At 34.3% G+C, this 20,833-nt stretch overlaps 1 protein-coding gene across 1 annotated transcript in view; it reads left to right on the top strand.

Moving 5' to 3' along the window:
* Positions 1-9,781: 9,781 nt before the first annotated feature.
* Positions 9,782-20,833, top strand: part of LOC130240897 (gamma-aminobutyric acid receptor subunit alpha-2) — a 152,583-nt gene continuing 141,531 nt past the window's right edge. Inside the window, exons 1-2 of the mRNA XM_056472558.1 lie at positions 9,782-10,019; positions 10,384-10,460. Coding sequence (XP_056328533.1) covers positions 10,399-10,460 — 62 coding nt within the window. The 5' untranslated portion in view covers positions 9,782-10,019; positions 10,384-10,398. The remainder of the gene's footprint in view (positions 10,020-10,383; positions 10,461-20,833) is intronic.

Below are 20,833 nucleotides of genomic sequence, written 5' to 3'. Positions count from 1 at the left end.
AGCCTGGTAGAAAAAACGATTTTGGCGCACTGTTAAAAAAAAAATCTGCTATTTTACGTTTTTTTTTTCCGGCAGCTGGGATGCAAGAAAAAAAATTATAATGGCTATTAAACTACAGACATATACTGGAAATTTTAATTTAAGGACATTTCTGTAATTTAATGTCCATTATTTTTACGGTAGATGTCTGTAATTTAACTGCCGTTATTTTATGTTTTTTTCCAGCACCCCAGCTGCCAAAAAAAAAACGTAAAATAGATTTTTATATATTATATATATTATTTGTATATAGCTAATATTACACTTCATGACAACTGTGAAGTCTGCATAATTAAGGGCGTGGCCACTTGAGTGACAACTAGATCTTGCTGCTCGCTGTCACGTCCCCTCAGCGGATTCCGGCTGATTAGCCGCTGAGCTCGGGATATACATCATATTTTTGTTTTGTTTTATGTGGCTTTACACAGTCAATTACTTTATGGAATTATTTCTTACAGTCATCAGATGATATGGGATGCTGTGTGCACTTAATTGTGCTCACAAACCATTCAAGTGACCTTTATTTCCCAGGTGAGTGAAATTATATACATATACCATATCTATAAATGTATTTGTTTTATTTAAGATAATTCATCATTTATAATATTCTTTAGAACTTGAATGCACTGCAGAATCTGACAGATTGATTAGCTGTAGGCTCTAGAACAGTCGTCTGAAAAATGAACATGTTTTACCTATATTTTATAAATAGCCTTGCATTTACTATGACAGACTATATGTTAAGTATTTGGAGATAATTAGCTTTTCCCTCCTGTAGAAAGACGTCATAAGAACAATGCTTAGTCATTCAATGTATTACAACAGTGTTTTTAAAAGTCTAAACACTTTATTGATATAGTGTACAACCAAGCCCATGTGGTCAGAACACAAACGAGTCACAGGTAATGAACTATTAAACGTTTCTCCCAAAGAAAAGCTCGTCTAAGCAAATGCTAGCAGGCATCTGCAGTTCCGTTAACGTTGAAACCTATGGGTCTCATCAAGAATACTACATCCATATTTTTACAGTCTACATTGTGAACGAAATGAAGTGTTGTCAATGAAAATAGGAGTTATATAACCAAGACAGGAGGAATGTGTCCTATAGGTGGTTGTCAAGCCCACTCATGTGCATGGAGTGCATTCATGCATCCTACAGTTATGTGATGCATTGTGTGTACGCTTTACTAAAAAATTAGGTCTTTAATTTTGAAATGAGAGAGTGTGTATGAGCCTCTGATATTATCAGGAGGGCTATTTCAGAGTTTAGGAACCGTATATGAGAAGGCTTGACCTCCTTTAGTGGACTTTGTTATTCTGGGTACCAGAAGCCCTGAGTTTTGAGATCTTAAAGAGTCTAGCTCCTGTTTATCTAACCAACCTTCTGTCTCAATATAATCCAACGCACTATTTAAATCTATATATGTAAAATCTATAAAGGTATACAATTCAGACTCGCTTTCTTGGTCAAAATTAAGGGGTCGAAGGTATGTCCATGTAAACTTTCCTCATTCACTTGACAGAGTGGAATGCACGTTAAATGGCAGCAAGGATTCCCCAGAGGGCAAGTGGTTAGGGAAGTTTGGAGTAGAACGCAGCCTAAATGTCACGGAGATGCAGAGCGGTGATAACTTGTGCCCAAATGATGAGGAAAAAATTTGTCAAGAAAGTGATATTACAAATTTTGGCTGACATTTCCTGTGTGATAATGAGGATTAATTCTGGTTCAATGATCACACAATAATATTAAGATCAAGCTAAACATTGCATTGTGGGACACATGCACATTTTGGCATATGCAGTTGGTCACCTGCAGTGGTGTAGTCCTAAAAAAAAGGGGGTGTACTATTACACCTGACCCAAATTTTAAATGAAAGTAGGCAAAGAAACGACGAAAGTCAATGTTTCTTTGATTCATTAGCTATATATATATATATATATATATATATATATATATATATATATATATATATATATATATATATATATATATAGGAGTCCTTGCTGCTATATATATATATATATATATATATATATATATATATATATATATATATATATATATATATATATATATATATATATATATATTTGTTTTGTTTTTACTTCAGTTACCTGGAACTATTAACTTCCATGAAAGGAAAAACAAATACCATGTCAATGTTGTGAATGGTTACAGGTTTCCAGCTTTCTTCAAAATATCTTCTTTTGTGTTCAACAGAAGGGAAAAAAGACAAACCGGTTTGGAACAAGTAAAAGTTGAGTAAATGATGAAAAATGTTCATTTTTTGGGAGAACTATCCATTTAAAAAGATGTAAACAAATTTGTTCGTTTTAAAGGGAGATGCTAATAGTCTAATCCTATATAATGATTTATGTTTATCTATGTTAGCTATCAGTTTTCATATCAAAATTAAAGGGGACTGAGGCGACCTTGTAGTACTGTACAGTTCATGAGCCAAATCGCAAAACTTTTGTGAGGGCTGAATAGAAATATTGGAGGGCTAAAGCAAAGCCCATGCTATTTTTTTTAAATTTACCTGAGCGTTTCAGCGAGACATCGCTATTCAGTTGACTTGCGGTCTTCGAAAAACTCACAAAATTTTCTTACAGCTGCTGCAGTCGTCAGGGGGAGGGGAATGGCGCAAGTTAAACAAAAATGCACCAATTACAACAAATTACGATGCGAGTTAAAAAAAAAACATTTGGTATACTGTATACAGTTAATGGAGACGTGAATACACATAAATTAGGGAAGTTTAATCAGAAAAACAAGTGAGTATACTGAGGGTATACGCAATTATTGATCCTCAGAAGTGGTAATACCCAAACAGCTCATGGAAAAAAGTAAGCATACTAAGTATACGTGCGTATAGCAAGGACTACACCACTGGTCACCTGGTATTTCATGTATAGGGAAAATTAGCTTGTAGGTTTTTAAGCGTTATTCTTTTTCTTTTGTCTACAGAACAAACCATCGTTATACAATGACTTGCCTAATTACCTTAACTTGCCTAGTTAACCCATTTAACCTAGTTAAATTGAATAGTAGTATCTTGAAAAATATCTAGTCAAATGTTATGTGCTGTCTTCATGGAGAAGAGACAAGAATTCATTTAGTAGAAATGAGTTATTGGAACTGTTAAACAGAAATTTGGAAACAAAAATACAGGGGGGCTAATAATTCATTACATTACAAAATGACTTGAATGCTTGAACAATAATTAAAAAATAAATAAATAAATAAAGTCTAACATTTGAGCTGGACTGAAACCAAACCCTTACCTTTGATGGCGCATCGCCTTTTTCACAGCAACGTGGTGTTTTTTCAAATGTGACGGCTCTTGTACTACCGCAGAATGTGTTTTTGCACTGGCAAACATGCTTTGGCATTTAGCATTACACTCTCATCTGTCTTCTTGTGACCGCAGGCTAGCACTGCTGCCTTTTTGCTTTAAATATTTATGCAGGATCTAAAGGGGACCGAAGAACAATTACAATCTGGACCCGATCAATAGAGCTAATACAGGTTTCTAAATAAAATGCTTTTAAGATGCATCACATACTTTACTATTTAGTCTCGCAATTAGTCCACAATAAAGCTATTTGCAATTAAATTAGTGGACATTGGACTTGTATTTAGTGTTATTTGTTCATTATTATTATTATTATTATTATTATTATTATTATTATTATTATTATATTAAAATGTAAGTAAAATTATATTAAGATTATAAGTAAAACTGTAATTCTTCTACAATGATATCCCAAGTGTTGTTTAATGGAGAGAGATAACAATGAACATATAAGGGGAATAACAGTGAAAGAGTAATCTACAGTAATAAAAATTAGACATGACAAATCCATTTTTACATTTAGGTGCAAATTGAAACATTTTTCTCAAAAAAAGAAAGAATTAAAATTAAACAACTGAAAAAAATGTATTTAATTACTCAAATTAAGTTGAAGGCTTTAAAATGATGTTTATTTTATTTTATTATTTCTTGTTTTTTCAATGTATAAAGGTTGTGACCCATTTCTATCTTAGAATCCGTAAAACGCAGGGAAGTTGTTTGATGTCACAGTATGACAACCGCAGTTTGGTTTTACAAATAAATATAAGTGTGGTATTTTATTCTAGGCAAGTAATGTAATAATTTTGAACAAAATTATACAAAAAAAAAACAAAGTTATGAACAAAATTATCAAAAAATAAACAAAAAAGTATAATACATACAAACAAACATACATACAGTACACAGACTAAATAAATAAAAGAAATAAACAAAAAGTGAAATAATAGTGAATGAATAAATAAATAAATAAATAAATACATAAATAAATAAATGAATAAATACAACCTGAAATTTGAAAAGATGGCAAAGTATAGAAACGCAAATAAAAAAAAGATCTAGGTCTAGTCCTTTAGGAGCAAAGATGGGATGAGGATTGCCAGTTTGCAAAATTATTAAAATGTTTGAAAACAATGTTTGTCAAAGAAAGATAGGAGGACAATTGAATATTTCACCTCTAACAGTGCAAAACATCATTAAAAGATTCAAGGAATTCGGAGGAATTTCAGTGCAAAAAGGACAAGGGCACAAGCCTAATGTTGAACAACCATGATTTCCGATCCCTCAGGCAGCACTGCATTAAGAATCATCTTTCATTTCGAAGCCATATCACCACATGAGCTCAGGACTACTATGGCAAACCTTTGTCAATTGCCACAATACATAGTTACATCCACAAATGCCAGCTAAAACTGTACTGTGCCAAAAGGAAGCCCTATGTTAACAGTGTCCAGAAGCGCCGTCGACTTCTCTGGGCTCTGAGGCATCTGGGATGGACCATGACATAGTGGAAATGCATACTGTGGTCAGATGAATCAGTATTTCAGGTATTTTTTAACCTGTATGCAGTCCCGACCTGTCTCCAGTAAAGAATGTGTGGTGCATTTTGAAGCTCAAAATGCGACAACGAAGACCTCATACTGTTGCCCACCTTAAAATGTGTTTGCAGAAAGAATGGGACAAAATTACACCTGAAATACTTCATCACTTGGTGTCTTCAGTCCCTAAACGTCTTTTAAGTGTTGTGAAAATAAATGGCAATATTAGTAAATGCTTTACTGTCTTTTTTTTAAAAGCGTTTTCTTTGAAAAAACACAAAATAAAAATTAAAACAATACAAATAACGTGGAGCATATTAAATAATGTTTGTTGTATTGTCTGCAATCAAATACAAGTCAATGTAAATTTAGAAATCACTACTTTCTTTTTTATTTGTCTTTTCCAAACTGTCCCATTTTTTTTATTTTGTGAATTTGTTTTTAAAAACTGCTTTTATTTCAGCCAAACTAAAACAAATAAGACTTTCCCCAGAAGACAAAAATATATAGAAAATACTGTGAAGCAGTGGTGTAGTCCTTGCTCTATGCACATAAACTCAGTATGCCTACTTTTTTCCACGATCTGTTTGGGTATTACGACTTCTGAGGATCATACTCTCGGTATACTCACTTGTTTTGGTGATTAGACTTCCCTAATTTTTGTACATTGAGTAGTTGAGTTTTTCGAAGATCACAACAAATCAGCTGAATGAAGTCTCGCTGAAACGTTCAAGTAAAATTGCAAAATAGCATGGGCGTAGCTTTAGCCCTCCTATATTTCCATTCAGCCCCCCTAACATTTTTGCGATTACCCAGCCTGATCTCACGAGAAAACGTAAGTTTTTTACGTTTTGTCAGTTTAGTGACTAATTCGTACAAATTTGTACGAGTTCAGTTGTACGAAATTGTATGATTTTAAAAAGGAGGCATGGCACCTAACCCCACCCCTAAACCCAACCGTCATTGGCGGATGAGCAAATGGTACTAAATTGTACGAATTAGATCGTACGAATTCGTACGAATTAGCCACTAAATCAAAAAGTTACGAATCGCTGTGAGATTGTATTGCATTACCAGTACACTACTAAATGATCGCCTCAGTCCCCTTTAAATCTGATACAAAAACGGCGGCAGAATCCCGCTCCTGAACTCGTTTTTTAGTTAGTCAACAAACCACAGCTGTGCAGTGTGTGTATGTGTGTGTGTGTGTGTGTGTGTGTGTGCGTGTGTGTGTGTATGTGTGTGTGTGTGTGTGTAAATCAAATGAATCAAAGACTTTTGTCGTGTCTTTGCTTACTTTTAAAATTTGGATTGGGTGGATAATAGTACACCACCTATTTTTTAAGGACTACACCAGTGCTGTGAAGCTTTCCTTGCTCTGTTAAACAGCACTTGAGAAATACTGATGAAAGAACAAACAAAAAATCAACTAATTTTGACTTCAACTGTACATTTTGAGGATGTTGGGGACAAAACTGATCGTCTGTCTCCTATTTCTATATTGCCATTGGGGTGGATCTCATTGTGTTTTGGATTATTTATGTATGAATGCCACCCTAGCATAAATAAATATTATGAAGGAGAAGATGAGGGTTGTGAAATATTGAACGCCATGATGTTGTATTGCAGATTTCCTAGATTAAGATAAAGTTTGCATCTGGTTTTAAGATTCAGCACGCGCCCACACACACATACACATGCGTTGTTTGAGACGCATATGTGAAACCCCCTGCTATTGATATCACAGTGACATCAAATATTCCTAGGAGGGAAAGCTTGGATAAAGGATGTGTTTCATGTGGGAATCATTTTATTCAGCATTAATAATGCATTACTAAAAGACCTGATCTTAGACCTCTCTTTGACAGACAGTGACTTGCCTGATTTTTTTTTTTTTACTCCAATCTCATCCTGATGAATTTAAAATTACAATCTACAATCTTTTCTAGATGAAAAATAAAGCCTCAAGAGTTTTTTTGGCGGGTTTAATAATCCTGTTTCGCACAATTATTCCTTGCCCATCAGTATTCGGGAATTCAACTGCCTTATTTGCATATTTACAAGGTTTAAACCATTGATTGGACAAGCACAGCATGTGACCGGTTTTAATAACCGCGCATTCCATCCATCATTCCAGTTAGCTGAAACTAAACACAGTCCGTCACATTTTCGGGCAAATCTGCAAAACGCATTAATATTTATGAGGCGAGCGGTGTTTATGTTTATGATTGGTTCAGCAGAGCATTGTTTCACTGTATGCCTTTGAGTAATTTTGTTTGTTTAAATAAACCAAGGAAATTGCAATTTTACTTGACAGCCAGCGATCAGCGTGCATTTGCTTGGTATGTAATATTCAGCATTGGCATTTTGATAATAACTCTGTTTGTGTTGGAGCAGGGGTGGGGGTGGGGTGGGGGGGGGGGGGGGGGCAATAGGTGAACGGTGTGACTTGCATGAGTTATTTCTGCCACAATGTTCAACCCCATAATTGTCACTGTCCAACTGGATGTTTTTAGTACATATTCAATAAACAAACACATAAACAAATAAATAAAAAATAAATATGAGCTGGAAAGTAAATGTCAATTTATGTTTTATGCATTTATTATTATTTACTTTATTTATTTTACATAAATGTATTATTTTATACATTATAAATTAAAATTACATTATTATGTAGACTATGAAAAAAATAATTCACATATTTATTTATTTCAGCTTTTAAACTACAAAACATTTTATTATTATCCTCGCAAACGTGCCTTAATTCATTCAAGATATTGTCATTTAACGTTTTCAGTAGGGATGTCCCGATTAGGTTTTGTTGCCCTCGAATCCAAGTCATTTGATTTAGAGTATCCACCGATACAGAAACCTGATCCGATACTTCTATAACACATAAAAAAGAATAAAGAAGAGTGAAGAAACAGATCCAGGATGTTCCTTATTTTTTATTTATTTCACCTTGTTTTAACATTGAACAACCAGAGCACTTCTGTGAGGATTCTTGAACAATCAAGTAATGAATAGCATAAATTCTTCACTTTTTTACTTTAGTGCAACAGTAAATCTAAACTAGGACTAGTTCGGAAAAGTAGGTTTTGGACAAATCTCGATGTAGCAGAAAAACGGTGCATCGTAAAGAAGAGTGACTTCAACTTTGTTCGGGCTGACCCAAGGAATCCAAATATGTAACGTTTTTGAGTCTACAACAAATGATCTACCAATGGCGGCCGAAAATGTCTAAAATGTTATGCCGATTTGGCAGATTTTTGGCGAGGATGTTGTGTACCGGAGTACTACCATGCTTACAGCTTGGTCAGATCGATACCAAGTCAAGAAGATATCTAATTCTGTGCTACCGCATAACTATATATGTGTTAAAAAATGATGAGAATATATATATATATATATTTGAGTCCTGATCGTGAGATAACGTCTGATTCCGATTAACTCTGAAACCGTATGATCGGGCCTAATTTCCGATCATGGGATTGGATCTGGACATGCCTAGTTTTCAGAAGCTTTCAAAAAAAAATAAAAAATCCCAAATGCAAATGACATACATTCCATCATTATTAGAGCAGCCAACTGAAGTATTAGTAACCTAGCAACCAAGCAACCAATGGTAAAAAGGCAAGTGGGTGGGTGTATTTAAATTTTTATATATTTATTTATTTTTTGTCGGGTGACAAGGTGGCTCAGTGGTTTGCACTGTAGCCTCACTGCAAGGAAATCGCTGGTTCGAGCCCTGCTGGGTCAGTTGGCATTTCTGTGTGGAGTTTGCATGTTCTCCATGTGTTGGCGTGGTTTTCCTCTGGTTTCCCCCTCACCTTTATCATTTTATCTGTATCCTAGCAAATGTAATCTGGGTTTCAATCTTTTTAAAGTAAATATTTTGCAAAGTTGCAAAAAAAAAAAAAGTCCCAAAAGCAAATTAATTTCATCCCATCATGTTGTTAGAGCAGCTAACTGTAGGATTGGTAACCTAGCAACCAACAATAAGAAGGAAAGCTGACAGGTCTAATGTTCGCAACACCAGTTTTTTCTGCATTTCTATCTCCCATTATTCAGATGAACACTTTTTCGTACAAATCCAAAACCACTTCAAAAGAGCGTAAATAGTTTGTCTGTGTCATTTTTATTAAAAATTTGAAGCTTCCATCACTCGTCTCTCACATGATACTTCAAAACCAGATATTGTGCATTATTCATTAATCAGATAGTAAACCACAAAGAAATCACTCATTGCTGTATACTTTTTATTAGTGTTATTTGTACCACCCACTTTACCCACTAACTGCTTTATCAGGGGCCGCCTCGCCACAGTGGAATGAACCGCCAATTAATGTTTAAAGTTATTTTACAATGTTGGATTGTATTATTCATCTTCTAACTGGAAACAGCTGCTATAGACACCTGAAAAAGCCTGAAAAGCGCTGTTAATTTGATTATCTTTGCAATATTGTGTTCATTTGCGGTTTTGTTGTTCTATTTTTGTACCAAACATATTATATAAAGTAATGAACCCTACCGAAACCTAACCATGAGTAGGATATTTGTATTACAGACACATATTTTACCTCAAAATGACTGTTATTTGATGATGTGCGTAGTCTATAAATCGCGTTTCGCGTGAAAATAAAAACATACCGTCACACAACATATCAGCTGTGCGCGCGCGAGCAATCAGCGCCCTAATAGAACTGTCTTTAGGACCCAGTTGTCTGCCTGTCGCTTTCTTTGTAGTTGTCCCCCTTTTCTTTCTTCCAAGAGAGAAAAAATAAATAGTGAGGAGTATGAGATTCAGTTAAGAAGATCTCAGATCACGGCGCGTCAGGGCGCATCGGTGCGTTAGTTAAAGAGAGAAAGAGAGAGAGAGAGAGAGACGCGGCGGAGGATCAGAGACCCTCACAGTCATGCTCGTGTGCATCTGATATTGTAGAGAATTATTATGGGAATTCATTAAGGCTCGTTCCCGATCCACGTGCGCGCTTCTCAGATAACACGGTTTCTTCGGTTGGGAATAAACTTTCACATCCCGCTCATTGTAAATCAGTCTGGACAGAGCGGATCTGGTGGATCACAGGTGGGTTTCCTCTCCTCAGAGTAGGGCATCTTTGTGGATATTGTGTTTCTGACCATGTGTGTAGCCTAAATGATGCCCAGCCATATGTTGCTTACATGAAGACCATCATCATCTTCTTCACGGCGCGATTTGTGGACCCTTGCTCAGTTTTTTCCTCCCTCAGAGATGTTGGTATTCATATCATGCATTGATACGCGCTGTATATATTAATGAAATGACCGGGATCCATCATCTAAGATCAGCAGGTGGATTTTATGGACCGCGTATGGAAGAACTTAACACGTCTGAGATCGGCGGTGTTTACTGAAACAGAGCCCCCTTTTTTCTTCTTCTTTGAGGATTCATTCGGTTTTGTCTTCCACAGGTTTGAGTGTCAGAAATGAGGGAGAGGTTCGCGGTTCATCTTCTCGTCTTCGCGTTGACGCTGTTTTGGCACACCAGGTATGACCGGCAGTCTTTCTTTCGCTCTTTAAATGTGTTTAATGTGTGTAGTAAATCACAATAATATCGATGTCCTTGTGTTAGTGGTAATTCTGGTGGAATTAATTGATTTGAAGCCTCGCGTGCCCGTGCCGTGCGTAACTGGAGACTTTTACGCGCACGACTCCGGTGGTCACCAAAAGAAACCGCTCTGGTGACAACCGGTTCATGTTTGTTTGATGAGAAAAATAATCAATGCAAGTTTAATTCATGCAAATTACATTGTTTTTCGGAGAGTGTTCGTGCTTTGTAGTTTTTTATTTATTGCTTTTAGTGATAGATATGATCAGGGATGGCTCCTCTAGGTGGTGCAGAACAGCGCGAGAAAGCATTAGGAGCGCTTTCTCATACAGAGGCACTACAGGTGCATAAACTGAGATTTGTCTTTTGATTAACAGTAAAAGCTAAAAAAGTACCAGTTTAAGCCGTTTCATTGTAATTATGCATATTATTAAGTATGAAACATTTGATTAAATATACAAATTGCTTCAAAAATTAACTTATTTTTGTAATCACGATATGAGTGGTTGGTAATTGCCACAATCATTTATTTAATAACGTACTGTATAATTTGAGAATTACCTGTATTAATCCCTCAGGAACAAACGCAATAAAAAAAAACAGATTCATGAGACATTCATATTATTAATTTCTAACAAAAAACAATATTTCAAACCAACAAATTAAGTAATTTAGCTTTTAAATGAAAAAAAAAGGAAAACGTTTATATACAGTGTTTATAAAGACAAATCAGCAGCAAAAGTGTAATAAAAATGATGAAAAACAGATTTTTTTTGTTTTTAAAAGGACTTAAAGCATTTAAAATTATTTTATTTAATAAAAGACTAAATAATAAACATGATGATGATAATATTCATTATTATTATTATTATTATTATTATTATTATCATTATTGGGTATATTTTCCATATAAAGATTGTCCTGAATGATGTGTAATTTAACAATTAACAAATATTTAATCATATATAAATGTATTTAAAAATAATTTGTCCTCGGGTATAGTGGCTTACAAACTGGCAAGCAAAATTATTCATATTTTTTTAAAATAATATTTTATAACAAGAAAGGCCATTTTCAAAAATGTAATAACGCATATAATACAGTTCATTTGTGAATGACATGAATAGGCTAATTATAAATTCCCAAACCTTCAATTCTTACCAATTTTCATAATAATGAAAAATGTCAAACCAGCAGCTTCATCAAGGGATCTCTTACTATAATACTATGTGAAGTATTATGTTTAACATTTAAGCAAGGAAATGGCACAACTCTTCATATGGCTTTTATAAATATGTATGCTAATGTATAAGGTGAAGGTGACATTAAATTCACTCAAACTAAATCTTTGCTATCATTTTGTGTGTTTTTAGAAAGCTTCCTTCTATTAAAGTAGCAGTTAAGTGAGTGTTTTTGGTCAAAATGAAGCTAATTTTGACGTTTATTGGTACATATGATCAGAAATGAATCCTCTAGGTGGTGCAGAATTGTGTGTGGAGGCATTAGGAGTGCACTACAGGTGCATGAACTGAGATTTGTCTTTTAATTAATAGTATAAGCTGAAAACTGTATCAGTTTAAGCCTTTTCCTTGTAATTATGCATACAATTAAGTATGAAACTTTTGATTTAATTTACATATTACATCAAAAATGCACTTATTTTTGTAATCATGATATGAGTGGTTGTCAATAGCCACAATCATTTATTTAATAACATATAATTTGAAAATTACCTGTATGAATCCCTCAGAAACAAACGGAGTCAAAAAAACTGATTCATGAGACCTTCATATTATTAATTTCTAACAAAACACAATACTTCAAACCATCAGGTTAAGTTATTTAACTTTTAGATTAAACAAAATTAGAAAATGTTAATGTACAGCGTTTATAAACAAAAGTCAGTCACAAACGTGTAATAAAAAATGCAAAAAAAAAAACAAATTCATTCATATTTTTTTTAAAGGTCTTAAATTATTTAGAATTGTTTTATTTAATAAGAGTAAATAATAAACATAATAATAATAATTAATAATAATAAATATAAATATAATTTATTATTATTATTATTAGGTATATTTTCCATATCAAAATTGTCCTGATTTATGTGTAATTAGGACTAACAAAAATGTAATTAAAATGATCATATATATATATATATATATATATATATATATATATATATATATATATATATATATATATATATATATATATATATATATATATATATATATATATATATATAAATGTATTTAAACATAATTTGTTCTACATCAGGTATAGTGGCTTACAAAATGGCAAGCAAAATTATTCATATTCATTTTTTAATCTTATTTTATAACAAGAAAGCAATGCATACAATACATTTCATTTGTGAATGACATTAATAGGCTCCGGTTTCCCCCACAGTCCAAACACATTTGGTACAGGTGAATTTTGTAAGCTAAATTGTCCGTAGTGTATGTGTGTGAATGCAAGAGTGTATGGGTGTTTTCCTGTGATGGGTTGTGGCTGGAAGGGTATGCGCTGCATAAAACATATGCTGGATAAGTTGGCGGTTCATTCCGCTGTGGCGACCCCAGATTAATAAAAGGACTAAGCTGAAAAGAAAATGAATGAACGAAATCCCCTTATTTGTAAGGGGTTACACTGTTGGGGAAGGGTTTGTTTAAAAAAATAATAAAATAAATAAATAAATAAATAAAAATACATATATAAAGTTGAAGTCAGAATTATTAGCCCCCCTTTGATGTTTTTCTTCTTGTTTAAATATTTCCCAAATGATGTTTAACAGAGCAAGGAAATTTTCACAGTATGTCTGATAATAATTTTTCATCTGGAAAAAGTCTTATTTGACTTTAAGCTGTATAGAAGTGTCTTAAAAATATCTAGTAAAATATTAATTACTGTCATCATGACAAAGATAAAATAAATCAGTTATTAGAAATGAGTTATTAAAACTATTATGTTTAGAAATGTGTTGAAAAAAATCTTCTCTCCGTTAAACAGAAATTGGGGGAAAAAATTAAACGGGGGGCTAATAATTTTGACTTCAACTATATATATATTTTATATATATATATTTTATATATTTTAAATATATATATATATATATATATATATATATATATATATATATATATATATATATATATATATATATATAAATGTTTTATGAATGTTGACCACATTGGTTATAATTACTCAGATAATTACATCCAAGTGATTGAACTCTAAAAATGGCCTGTTTTCATTTATTCATATTAAACCCTCGACTTAAACGCATCTCCTGGAAGTGAACATGGTCGGAGCATGCGGTAGCGATCAATAAACCAATATCATATAAATCTAGATAATATATGTGATAAGCAACCTCATCCTCCTCCTTGTGTCATAAAGTCAATTGCTGAAATATGCTTTACTAGTTTCCACGAGCAGCGAAGAACTGTGGAATCGGGACGGGGATCAGATAAACCTCCCTCTAATCTGGGTCACGCCTGGATGCGTCCTGCGAACGGAGCACAAGGGGGAGGTTTGTCCTCCAACCGAATATGAACACATTGATTGCTTTAACTCTAAATGGGTCGATATTGTCAAATACAAAAAAACGAAACAAAATTCCTTCAGGTTTCTACATTCATCCATATGCTGACAGTATGACTGGCTTCAATGCCATGTTTAATTACAGTTATTAGCCCCCCCTTTAATTCAGAATTATTAGCCCTCCTGTACATTTTTCTGAACACATTTATAAACATAATAGTTTTGATAACTAGTAACAGATTTCAGTATATAATATTTTACTATATATTTTTCAAGATACTAGTATTCAGCTTAAAGTGACATTTAGGGTGTTTTCACACCAGTGGTGCCCCCCAAATATTTTCATAGGGGTGGCCATTTGAGGCCACACTAAATCTTGGGTGGCATACAAAAAATAATGAATTGTGGCAAGGGGGGGCAATCGAACATGGGCTCAGTCCAGGCAATTGAACCAAGTGTAAAAGCACCCTTATAGGCTCAACTAGATTAATTATGTTAATAAGGCAAGTTAGGATAATTAGTAGTGGTGGGCCGTTATTGGCGTTAACGTGCTGCGTTAACGCAAGACTCTTATCGTGTGATAAAAAAGTATTGCCGTTAATCTATTCTCAAAGTTGGGTTGGAAGCTGAGTCTATTCTACGCAAGCTATGATGACTTTCACCTTGATATTTTAGCGCAGATGTATACCTGACAGGTGAACCGTCTGATAAAAAAGTGTCCTTCTGAATCAAATCAGCAGGATGCCTGACTTTAACTGCAGTTCGGCAGTTTCACTTTCACTCATGAACATTTCAATTAAGCCCCTGTGACAAACTGGGGTATTAGACGCAAATAAGGCATAAGGACAGGTGAGAGTGTGATAGAATTTAATAACGCACGCCAAATGGAAAGAAAAACTTCTGCATTTTGTGATGTTCTGTGTGTTTGTGTTTGTGTTTGTGTGTGTGCGTGCGGTCCTTAACTGACAAGCGTGCGTGTGGATCTTGTCGGAAAATATGGCAAAATGTCTTCCATGATGGTAATAGTTTGATTGCGGTGTTTACTTCCATAATGCCACTAATATATGCACACTCCACATGTCTTAATTCCATTTCTGTTTAGTTCAGTTATGACTTTAGTCGCATTAAGGTAATCAAGAATCACTGTTTGGAGCTTATGTAGGCCTACAGTTCAATATTCATGTTTAACTGAATAAACAGTTAGTAAACACAAGTACATCTTATTGAACATCATTTATTTTCATCACCAATCATCATAGTAGAATAGTTTCTCAAGCAGTTTGTGATGCGTTTTGGAAACAGGATATGAGCCCCTGGTCTAATGCGCCACCTGGCTTGAGAAACCCGTTCTCAAAGACGTATTATTTGGGTAGCACACATATTCTGAATGCCTTCGGCAGAATTCAAATGAGCCATTTTACTTTAGATTAACCTAGAATAATTCCGAGATTACAGTGAGATTAATCTAGATTAAAAAAATAATCTTTGCCCACCTATAATAAGTAGGCAAATCATTGTATAATGATGGTTTGTTCTGTAGAAAATCAGAAAAAATATTGATTAAGGGGCCAATAATATCGACCCTAAAATAATTGTAAAAAATAAAGTAATTAATTAAAAACTGCTTTTATTCTAGCCAAAATAAAACAAATAAGACTTTCTCCAGAAGAAAACATTTGATAAATACTGTGAAAAATTCCTTGCTCCATTAACCATCATTTGTGAAATATTTATAAAAGAAAAAAACTGGCTCAAAATGTTTCAGGCTTTTGTAGGAATTAGCTACAAATGTGCCCTGTAATGAGGTATTACCACATGGCAGAGCATAGTTATACATAAGGTGACTTGCCAGCTGAACTACTTCAGAGAGTTTTGGATGGAGAACACATTTAGAGGAACTTGCACAGTCATGTCCATTTACAATCTGTGGCTCTGTACCAAATCCTAGTGTGCTGCCTACATAGACAGCTGTGTTGCACTGCAGCATCCTAACCGGCTGATTTGGAAGGCTTTACGTTCTGACAGCCTATCTCATGGGTTATGGCTGATTGCAATCAAATTTGATGTGAAATAAAGCTAAATTAAAGAGATATTAAATATATATATATATATATTTAGATTTTTATATATAATATTTATATAGGGCAGGACGGTGGATCAGTGGTTAGCACTGTCGCCTCACAGCAAGAAGGTCGCTGGTTTGAGCCTCGGCTGGGCCAGTTGGCGTTTCTGTGTGGAGTTTGCATGTCCTCCTCGTGTTGGTGTGGGTTTCCTCCGGGTGCTTCGGTTTCCCCCACAGTCCAAAGACATGCGCTATAGGTGAATTGGGTAAACAAAATTGGCCATAGAGTATGAGTGTTTGTAAATAAGTATGTGTTTCCAAGTACTGGATTGCAGCTGGAAGGGCATCCTCTGCGTAAAACAAATGCCAGAATAGTTGGCGGTTCATTGCGCTGTGGCGACCTCTGAAATAGAGACTAAGCCGAAGGAAAATGAATGAATGAATGAATGAATGAATGAATGAATGAATGAATGAATGAAAAAGGGGCATAATAGGTCTCCTTTAAGATATACAGTAAATTGGATAATAATAACTGAATGGTCTTTATATATATACAGTGGATCAAATGCAATTAGGATGCAGTACAGGCTTTCATAGTCCACTTTGCTGACAGCTTAAGTGTTCACTTGAAGTTGTCTTCACTCTCTGCTTAGAAGACATTTAAGTGCTGTAAGTGTGTAACCTAAGACCAAGATGCATTAGATTAACTTGTCAGCCATTTATATTTTGCACATTTTACTGCCACTAATGCATTGCTGACATGTTTGCTGCGTTTATTATGTTTGCTCTACACTTTTTGCTATTTTAACACGTAATCATTGATTGATAATAAACATTCTTGGTTTTTTTTGCACTGTAAAACCCAAAAAGTGAAGGTAACTCAAACCATTTGAGGAAACCGATTGCAACAAACCATTTAAGTTTAAAAACTAATTCTAATGAGTACTGTGAACTTACTCCATTTGAGTAAACAAAGCAATTTGAGCACAGTAAAACCCAATAAATGAAGAGAACTCAAACCAACTGAGTACTGTAAAACCCAATAAGTTAAAGCAACTCAAACCATTTGAGGAAACCGATTGCTACAAACCATTTGAGTTAAAAACTAATCTATATGAGTACTGTGAACTTACTCCATTTAAGTTGAAGGAATGAAGTACTTATTTAACTCATTACCTTTAAAAAATGAGTTCAAAACTCTTTTCACATGAGCAGAATTAACTTTCAGTCCATTTTGAGTTAACTACACTCATTTCATTTGATAAAGTTGACTGTTGGGTTGAACAGTGTAGCTAAATGTAGTTTATTCAATACTACTCATTATTTTATTATTAAATATTTGGTGTAGGATTTAATTTGAAACTATTTACACTTAAATGATTACAACAAAATGGCAAATAAAACATAAAATGTAACGTGAAATTTTCTTTAAAAAGTCCTTAATTAATTATGTTTTTTCCCCATTGTAATTTATTATTATTTATACTTTTTGTTTATATTTATAATTATATTTTATCATTAACATTTGTTAGCTTCTTGTTTGCACACTGTGTTAATAATAATAAACCAGACCCTCTAGTTTTTTTTTTTGCGATTTAAAAAAAAAATTAGTTATTTTTTATTTATTTATTTTTATATATTTTTTATTTTTTGCAATAAAAATGACAGATTTTGTGGCGGTAATTCCCATAAATTTGCAGACAATTTTACGATTAAAATATATAAATATAAATATAAAAAAAAAAATATATATATATATAATCTTATTTACCATATTACTGCTGTATTACCTACTGTATTAGGTATGCAATCTGACACAATGACAATGACAAAAAAACATTCATTCATTCATTTTCTTTTCGGCTTAGTCCCTTTATTAATCTGAGGTCGACACAGCAAAATGAACTGCCAACTTATCCAGCGCATGTTTTACGCAGCGGATGCCCTTCCAGCTGCAACCCATCTCTGGGAAACATCCATACACACTCATTCACACTCATACACTAGAGAAAATTTAGCATATCCAATTCACCTGTACCACATGCTTTTGGACTGTGGGGGAAACCGGAGCACTCAGAGCAAACTAACGCGAGGAGAGCATGCAAACTCTACACAGAAACGGCAACTGACCCAGCCAAGGCTCGAACCAGCGACCTTCTTGCTGTGAGGCGACAGCAGTACCTACTGCGCCACTGCGTTGCCTGACAAAAAAAAATCAAGCTTCTTTATTTTGGTCTCTTGTCAAGACAAGATCTAAAACAGATCTAAAACGATAGGTATTAAGCCAAAGGAAGGCTGTATAATTTTTATGCACCAACTTACTTTTTCGCTCCCTGGAGCATCTGGCATGTACCTCACTCAGGACATGCGTTAGGGCTTCCCTTACTGTAATACACCTAAAACACAGATTACCGTAAAACTCGTCGCAGAGAAGCATTTTGGTTTTCTCTCGTTAACTGCAGGGAAAGAGTTAAACAAAATCACTTATCAATTTCATGAACATCATAATACCAGCCATACGTGTAAAGCACAAATGTCTTTCAATTCGGTCAAGTCCAGCGGCCGCCATGCTTGAACTAAACTCCACCATTGTAAGCTGCTTGCTTTTCTGTTTGTTCAATTGCTCCACTTTTTAGATGTTTGCTCACGCTTTAATTTGCAGTCTGAAGCAGGTCAAACACACAGAACGCCCAATTTTCGCCACAGGATGTATAATCGCATCTTTGCAGTGACTTCACATGTAAATCACTCGCGCTTCATCCCCGTCTCCTTACTGCACTGGCTGCACAACACCCCAGCCCCCATGGAATGGAATGCTTGTGAAGGCACAGATGAGACTCATCACGCATCACGTGCGCCGTATATGCAACGTCTATAAGACATCTAAAACAATTAATTGCAAACTGAAATGAATATATTTTGATTATATGGTATAGAATTTGATGTTTTATGAGATTATTAAAATTTTTTGCGATTATTTTGCGTTTCATTGAGAATTTTGCAGGATCGCAAAAATGTTTGACTTTTTGTTGATTTTGCGTTGGATTCAGCGATTGCGGAATCACGAAAAACTAGGAGTCTGATAAACCAATATATAATTAAATACATTCCATAAGTTATATCAAAGAGTATATTTTATAAGAAAATACTATCAGAGTCATTTGACGTCGAAAGTCTGTGGTTAATTTGGAGTGTAAATATTTGATGTTTGAATTGTGTGTGAAATCGTTTGCATCAGAAGTGCATCTGAATGTGTGTGTGTGTGTGTGTGTGGAGCTCGGTAGGCTGAAGCAGAGCGAGTGTGTTCTCACTTTTAAAAGGGTTTAACAGTCAGCTAGCAAACAGATCAAGTTTTGATGCTCATAACGTATGCATGATTGCTTATGCTAATTAAGCCAATTATGCTTAAATATGTTAATTATATTCCTGAGCGTTTCGCAACAACTTTCCTGTAAGCAGAACATGTGGAACAGAGTGAAAGAACAAATCACAGCAGCGTTAACCTCACCAGAAAGAAGATGCGTTTGTTGATTTTTGATTACTGAGCTTACTGAGTGAGTTTTCTTTGCCTCAACCAATGGGAAGTGCTGTTAATTTGACAAAAAATATTAATTTTTACTGTTCAGAGTTAAGTTTCCCAAACAACAATGTAACTCATGGCCGAATAGCCATAGTATGATGCATCATTCTGGAAATAAATGATGTGGTGAAGAGTAAAGTGAAGTTTCCTAAAGATTAAATAGTTTGAACCATGTCAGTTAAAATGCAAAACTTCCATAATTATATTCCTCAAAGGGGTGGAGTAACAGCAAATAAATGAAAATGTGTTTTATTCACATCACTGTATGGCCATTTATCAGTTTTTGTTATTGTTATACATGTTATTGCAAGTGGTTCAAAAAGGTGGGCAGTGGCTAACTTAAACCCAATTGAGTATCTGTGAAGGGAGCTAAAGATCAGGTTGATGGCAAGGAGACCCTCCAACCATGAGTTGAAACTCATCCCTAAATATCAAAACTCTTTGGTAATTGTTTGAGCAAGATGCTAATGGTCTAATCCGATTCAATGATCTATGCTAAGCTAAGCTAAAAATGATCCGTCGGGCTTAGTACAGTACATGATGTAACTACAGAAGCGTCAAGCTGTAAATAGAAATAAATATCAGAACTCTTTGGTAATTGTTTGAGCAAGATGCTAATGGTCTAATCCGATTTAATGATCTATGCTAAGCTAAGCTAAGCAAAAATGTTCAGTTGGTCTTAGTACACGATGTAATTACAGAAGAGTCAAGCTTTAAAAATAAAAAAAACTGTTTGTTAATTTTTTTGAGCAAGATGCTAATGGTCTAATCCGATTCAATGATCTATGCTAAGCAAATATGTTCCAGTTAAAATGCAAAACTTCCATAATTATATTCCTCAAAGGGGTGGAGTAACAGCAAATAAATTAAAATGTGTTTTATTCACATCACTGTATGGCTATTTATTAGTTTTTGTTATTGTTATACATGTTATTGGAAGTGGTTCAAAAAGGTGGGCAGTGGCTCAGCCAGTGTCCAGACTTAAACCCAATTGACTATCTGTGAAGGGAGCTAAAGATCGGGTTGATGGCAAGGAGACCCTTCAACCTGAAAGAGTTGAAACTCATCCCTAAATATGAAAACTCTTTGTTAATTCTTGAGCGAGATGGTAATGGTCTAATTTAA

The sequence above is a fragment of the Danio aesculapii genome, chromosome 14 (assembly GCF_903798145.1).
Source record: "Danio aesculapii chromosome 14, fDanAes4.1, whole genome shotgun sequence".
Classification (NCBI taxonomy): Eukaryota; Metazoa; Chordata; class Actinopteri; order Cypriniformes; family Danionidae; genus Danio; species Danio aesculapii.
This window is presented reverse-complemented; position numbering and strand designations above follow the sequence as displayed.